The sequence below is a fragment of the Lissotriton helveticus genome, chromosome 12, assembly GCF_964261635.1.
Source record: "Lissotriton helveticus chromosome 12, aLisHel1.1, whole genome shotgun sequence".
Classification (NCBI taxonomy): Eukaryota; Metazoa; Chordata; class Amphibia; order Caudata; family Salamandridae; genus Lissotriton; species Lissotriton helveticus.
In genome coordinates, this window is record NC_136073.1 from 127,458,419 (window position 1) to 127,465,263 (window position 6,845).

Below are 6,845 nucleotides of genomic sequence, written 5' to 3' on the forward strand. Positions count from 1 at the left end.
AGTTTGGAACTGGCAATGTGAGAAAACCTTTTATTTCCGATCATCTTTATCTTGTACCTGCTCTCATTTTGGTAACTGTTGATGGTTCATTGCCAGCTACATGAGAACTCTCTTCCTGGCGAGGAAATCGTCAAAGCACTCTTGACCATGCACACTTTGTTTCTTTTATAACCATTCAGTTCCTTTGCTGTTTGTTGTACTGACACCTGACTGTTCCCGCCATAATTACTTGTTCTAATTACTTGTTGATGGCAATTCTATTCAGATCTCAAACTAAATATAAATATCCCTCGTTTCCCATGATCTGTTCACTTTTAAGAAGACTTATAGCACCGTCAAACACACGTGAAGCATTGGTGGTTCAGTGGTAGAATTCTCGCCTGCCACGCGGGAGGCCCGGGTTCGATTCCCGGCCAATGCAACAGCATTTTTTAATTCTTTATTTTATTTCGCAATTTCAAAGCATGTTTAAAGTGTAAAAACTACAACTTCAGTTAAACGATTCTGACACATGCATATACTTATTCGTTTATAATTGCTTTGAAAGCAGACCTGTGCTGATACTTCCTGCTGTTCATGCCACGTCAGGGCGTGCACAGCTTTTTCTCTCACCAGCGCCCTCTCTGGCTCATCAGTGCTACCACCAATCTACTAGTATGACTGACTATACGTAGTTTTATAGTTAAAGCTACAAAGAAATTTTATGTCAAGAACGGAGGCTCCTATTATGCCTTCTTTTCTTGCTTTATTTTAAATAGCAGCAAGATAAGCAAAGAACTACAAATACCCAGAAGGCCCAGCAGAAAACTACTGGCCAATGGGGATAGAATAAACAAACAATGGTCCAATCACAACCAGGATAGTATATATGGCCATCCCTGACCACACGAAGTCCTCTTTTCTTGCTGCTACGCAGAAAGATAAGTCGCATTTTCTTTTCCTCTTTCATATTTTACTGTTTAGTGCGCGTTTATTGCATTGCTGTGTTTTATTTATGCTCCGTTTGCTGCCAAAGTTACTGTTGTGCTTTACGAGCGTTCGCGCTCCTTTTGCTGGTCGGTCTTTGTTCCGAGTTGCTTCTGCCCCGTTTTCGGACCCCCCCCCCCTCGCGTGTGTCAGCGTTTGGTTTCTCCCGCTGCGCACGCTTCCCGCCTTACCGGCTGTTCCCTCACAGTGCTCCGTGGCTCCCTGCTGCTCGTGTGTCTACCGCTGCTTGCACAACGCGGTGTCCGCCCCCAGGGGAGTGTCTCCCTGCCATTCCGGCCCGTTTCCGCCCCCTTTCCTTCCTCTCTGCATTAACCCTTTCCCTTCCGTTTTTGCTGCAATGGAAAATACAAGCTCTCCAGAGCTGGATAATGAGGAAAGCGAGGCTTTCAAGTCAGACCTCAGTCACTTCATTAATAATTCAGTGGAGACTGCTGTCGAGGCTTCTATGACTCGTGTGTCCAGACACATGGAAAATTCCCTTTTAAGCCTCATGACCAAAACTTTGGCCCATTCTGCGGGGGATAGCAGAAAGCGTAAACTGGTTCCTTCCACTTCTCTGCCTAAAAAAGTGTCACTGTTGGGTCGCGAGGCCTCCTCGCATTTGGTTGAGGACGTGGTTCCTCCCAGGCCTCCTAGCAAGGAGGGGTTAAAGGTTGCTACGTCTAAGAGTAAAACTAAGACAAAAAATGTGGAGGTTCCTAAGAAGCTGGTCATTGATACAATTCCTGACACGGATGATGATGATGATGATATGGGTGACACAGATGATTCGACTGGTTTACTTCACTTGCTTGATTCTCCTTCCCCCAAGAAAGCGAGATTGGATGCTTTTGCGTCTGAACCTGTTTTGGATTCGGAGGGCCAGCCTATGTTTGACCCCTCTTCTATCAGACATCCCAATTCTACTGAGTGGTTCCCCACTCCTCATGTGGGTGAATACATCTCCTCCAAGCTCCGTCTGCCTTTGGACAAGTCTGTTCGTGCTAAGCTCAAGTCTGAGTGTCCAAAACCTTCCCTTCCTTGTCATGTCACCGTTACCCCTTCAATTGATCAGCCCCTTCTTACTTTCTTCTCGAAGTTTGGCAAGGATCCCCGCAGGGGTGTGGATAAGGCCTGGTCCACTTGCCAGGACAAGCTTTTGGATGTTGTGGGCCCTTTGGCCCGGGTTTTGGATATGGCGGAGACGGCCCGCTTGGAAGGTTCGGACCTTGATCCGGAAGAAATCTCTTTGTGGCTTCAACGCTTCTTTTGCCTGTTAGGTAATGCCAATGCAGCGATCACTCATGAGCGCCGTAAAGGACTGTTGATCAAATTGGATCCGAAGTTGGCCAACCTAGCTACCCAGGATCCGGGTGTCAAGGCTGACGGCCTTTTGTTTGGCGATTCCCTTGTCAAGGATCTCAGCCGTTACGTGTCCACATTTGCTTCTTTAGACAAAGCGCAATTTTCTATCAAAAAAGTGTTTGCCCCTCGGGTTTTTGGCAGGGCCGGCAGAGGCAGGAACCGCTCTTCCGGCCGCGGTTACCCGAACCAAGGTTCCAGAGGCGCAGCCAACTCCGGCTATCAAGAATTCAAGCCACAGTTCTACCCCCAAAGAGGTCGTGGCTTCAGGGGTCGAGGACAAAAAGGTTTCCGCGCCCACAACAACAACGTCAACAACCAAGGTGAGCCCTCCCCCTCCTATCGGAGGACGTCTTGCTCTTTTTCTTCACAGGTGGCGCGCGCTCACGGCGGATCCCTGGGTCCTCAATTCCGTTCAAGGCTATCTCATCGAGTTTTACGCTCAGCCTTTCCAGTCTATTTTTCCTCCTCCGTTGGTTTTTTCCGCAGACGTAGCTCTGCTAGTCTCACAGGAGATCCGAAGTCTTCTTCACAAACAAGCCATTCTTGTCGCTCCCTTCGATCCCTCAGGTTTTCTATGCTCCCTCTTTTTGGTTCGAAAAAAGAACAAAAAAGTTCGTCCAGTCATCAATCTCAAGTGGTTCAACCAGTTCGTGTTTTATCGCCACTTCAAGATGGAGACCATTCTCCATCTCAGGGATACGTTACGCCAATCCGATTGGATGGTCAGACTCGATCTACAGGACGCATATCTTTCAATTCCTATACACGAGGCCCACACCAAATTTCTACAATTTCAGTGGTCCGGTGTCACTTACCGATTTTGTTCTCTTCCTTTCGGACTTTCTTCCGCTCCTTGGTGCTTCACCAAAGTGATGAAGCCAGTGGTGTCCCATCTGCGCTTCCTCGGTATTCGTCTCATCATTTATCTAGACGATATCTTGATCATGCACTCGGACATGCAGACTCTTCTTTCTCACCTCGAGATTGCTCAGTCTCTCCTTCTGGATCTGGGTTTCCTCATCAATTCCGAGAAATCTATGTTAGTCCCTTCCCAGAGTGTGGAATTTCTAGGCTTCCGAGTGGACTCTTCCACGGCATCTCTTTATCTCCCGAAATCCAAAGTTTCAGCCATTCGGTCAGAATTATGTCAAATTCTTCGCCTTTCCGAGGTGTCTCTTCGTTCGCTTGCAAGGGTCGTAGGCCTTCTGTCAGCCTCCATTCAAGCGATCTTTCCAGGACCTCTGCACTATCGAGCTCTGCAGCGCTTGAAGATTCGTCATCTGCGCCAAGGCTTGGCGTACTCGGATCTTGTCCAGCTGGACCAAGAATCTCGTCTCGAGTTACAATGGTGGATAGACCATTTAGATGCGTGGAACGGGAGAACGATTTTTGCAACGGCCCCCGATCTTGTATTAGAATCAGATGCCAGCCTGTCGGGTTGGGGCGCCCGATGTGGTTCAATCTCGACTGGAGGTACATGGTCTCCAGAGGAGTCGTCATTGCACATAAACTGTTTAGAGATGCTGGCAGGCTCCTTTGCAATCCGCAGTCTGGCAAAAAACAAAGCAAGTTGTTCCATCCTCCTTCGGATGGACAATGTTTCTGCGGTTCGCTACATAAACCATCTAGGTGGCACAAAGTCAAAACCGCTGGCGGAACTTGCAAAGAGCCTTTGGCACTTCTGTCTTCAACACAAGCTATCTCTCCGAGCGGAATATCTCCCGGGCAGTCTCAACGCCATCGCAGATTGGCACTCTCGATACCTTCGAGATTCAAGCGATTGGAAGCTGCTTCCCTCCGTCTTTCTTTCTCTCTCCCAGAAATGGGGTCCCTTTTCTATCGATCTCTTCGCTTCCCGGCTCAATTCCCAACTTCCCGCTTTCTTCAGCTGGAGACCGGACCCTCTTGCTCTCGCGACAGATGCATTCCTGCAGGATTGGTCTCTGACTCTCAATTATGCGTTTCCTCCGTTCATAATGATCAACAGGGTTCTGGCCCAGGTTCGTCGTCAGTCGACATCCTTGGTTCTCCTGGCTCCTTTCTGGCAAGCCCAAATCTGGTTCCCCTCTCTCTTGGAGCTCGCGGTGGACTTTCCGGTGCTGCTTCCCTTCAGCGAAGATCTCCTGCTAGATCCTCAGGGACTTCCACACTCCTTGATTCTGGACAGATCTCTAGTTCTGTCCGCTTGGAGGATCTCCGGTCTTCCGCGCCTGACGTCTTCATTTCGCAGGAGGCTTCAATCTTTATCAGCAGAGCTTGGGCCCCTGGCACCTCCAGAGCCTACAAGTCCGCTTGGTCTTTATGGGCAAGCTGGTGTATGGAACGGTCTGTCGATCCCTTTTCAGCTCCTTTAAGCCTCGTGGTTAATTTTTTGGCTTCCGAAGCTAGTGCGGGTAAGTCCTATCGCACGGTTAATCTGTACAGATCTGCTATCTCTTTGAATCATTGTCCTATTGACAATAAACCTGTGGGTTCCCACCCTTTGGTGTGTCGCCTGCTTCGTGGAGTTCGATTTTCAAAACCTCCGTTGGCTAAGTATTCCTTTTTGTGGGATGTTAATTTGGTGTTCAAATTGTTTATTTCATGGCCTGCAAATGATGCTCTTTCTCTCAAAATGTTGTCAGCCAAACTTACCATGTTGTTATGTTTAATTTCAATCAAACGTGTCTCTGATGTCAGAGCTTTGGATTTGTCTTCCAGACAGTTTTCACCTTCTGGTGTTTTGTTTCAGGTTCACAGGCGTACCAAAACCAATATACAATCTGTGTTTTATCCTTATTTTCCTTCACAGCCCCAACTTTGTGTTGGACAATGTTTAAAGAGTTATGAACAAAAAACTGCTGGTCTCAGGTCTTCCTCTCATTCGCAATTGCTCATTTCTTTTCGCAAACCCCATCTCCCTGTGTCCTCTGCCACTTTAGCCCGTTGGGTGAGGTGGATCATGTCCCTTGCGGGCATTGATGTTACTGCTTTTGGTGCACACTCGGCCAGGGGTGCCATGGCCTCTAAAGCCTTTTGGGCAGGCTCTCGTTTGGAGGATATCCTGAAATCAGCAGATTGGTCTAATGATGCTATTTTCAAAACGTTTTATTGTAAACCTGTTGTTTCTGCTTCTTCTGTTGTTGTTGATATGCTTTGAACAAGCATAATAGGAGCCTCCGTTCTTGACATAAAATGTAGATTTTCCTAGTATTTATGACGGAAAGTCTTAATTTTATTAAAGACACGGAGGCGAGTATTATCCCACCTCTATTCTACTAATTTTGTCTGTTTTTCCCACCCTTAGGAACTCCGGCTTTACCACCGACCTCCAACTGAACCTGCATCTGCTCCAGTGGATGTTCTTTCTTCATCGGGGACTCTCCTCCAGCGTTTTCCTGCAGTCCTGGGTTTCCTACAGGATATTTTGGCTTGGATTATGACTGTGTGCATTTTAGTTTCTATTTTTCCATTGTTTATGCATTCTCTTTGACTTCTCGCACAAGAAAAGAGGACTTCGTGTGGTCAGGGATGGCCATATATACTATCCTGGTTGTGATTGGACCATTGTTTGTTTATTCTATCCCCATTGGCCAGTAGTTTTCTGCTGGGCCTTCTGGGTATTTGTAGTTCTTTGCTTATCTTGCTGCTATTTAAAATAAAGCAAGAAAAGAAGGCATAATACTCGCCTCCGTGTCTTTAATAAAATTAAGACTTTCCGTCATAAATACTAGGAAAATCTACATTGCACAAGTCCCAAGAAAAACAGCAGGGAGAATATCAAGCATATCTGCAATTGAGCTGTAAAAGAGAAACTATTTTTAAACAAACTTGTGAAACTTTTGAAACTCGTGATTACATTTTTAACTGCGCTTAGACAGTAAACAAAATGTACTTGGTGTATTTCTTTATTTAAATAGTCAAACTTGCTGTTCATGCACATTTACAGTTATCTAGGCAATAAAAGGGTTAATAGGGTGATGATTTCCTTTACTTCTCAAAAAAGACATTCAAAAATAAACCCTACGGATCCTCTCTCACAAATGAAGTAGTGACACCAGTGGGAAGGAGAGTTTAAAAACACCCTGAGTCCAGGTTAGATGTGCACAGTGTTTGTAAAAGCAAGCAGCTACAAAAACTCCTCACTCCTGCAAGGTGAACGGAGTCCCTCTATAAAAATTGTGGGTGGACACTGTCCACCTGCCTGTGTCCATCCCCAATTTGTGCTCGGCCGAAAGTTATAGATTTGTTTAAGTGTCCAGTAACTCGCTGGTCCTGCCTAGACAAATCATAGAAGATCACGAGGATTGAACTTCATACAGATCCTAGTTTCCAGTCAGCGAAAGGCTGAACAACTGACCCCCAGTACCCTAAATAGCCCTGACACTTAAACCCTGTCCATAAGCTATTGTATGCCCCTATTCCCTGTGGTCTGTACCACTCGGGCGATCCTAAGGGGGGCCGGGGAATGAGGTCTTTCCTTTTGCTCCCTCCTTCCCTCAGCTCTCCCATTCTTGACCACTGGTATAAGATAT

At 46.6% G+C, this 6,845-nt stretch overlaps 1 protein-coding gene and 1 non-coding gene across 2 annotated transcripts; both read left to right on the plus strand.

The window, feature by feature from the left end:
* The first annotated feature begins 350 nt into the window (after positions 1–350).
* Positions 351–421, plus strand: TRNAG-GCC (transfer RNA glycine (anticodon GCC)). The gene has a single exon. It is a non-coding gene; the product is annotated as a tRNA-Gly (tRNA).
* Positions 422–996: 575 nt separating this feature from the next.
* Positions 997–5,885, plus strand: LOC144798720 (uncharacterized). The gene has a single exon (XM_078669736.1). The coding sequence runs from the start codon at positions 1,325–1,327 to the stop codon at positions 5,468–5,470; it is 4,146 nt and encodes a 1,381-aa protein (XP_078525862.1). The 5' UTR covers positions 997–1,324; the 3' UTR covers positions 5,471–5,885.
* The last annotated feature ends 960 nt before the right edge of the window (positions 5,886–6,845 follow it).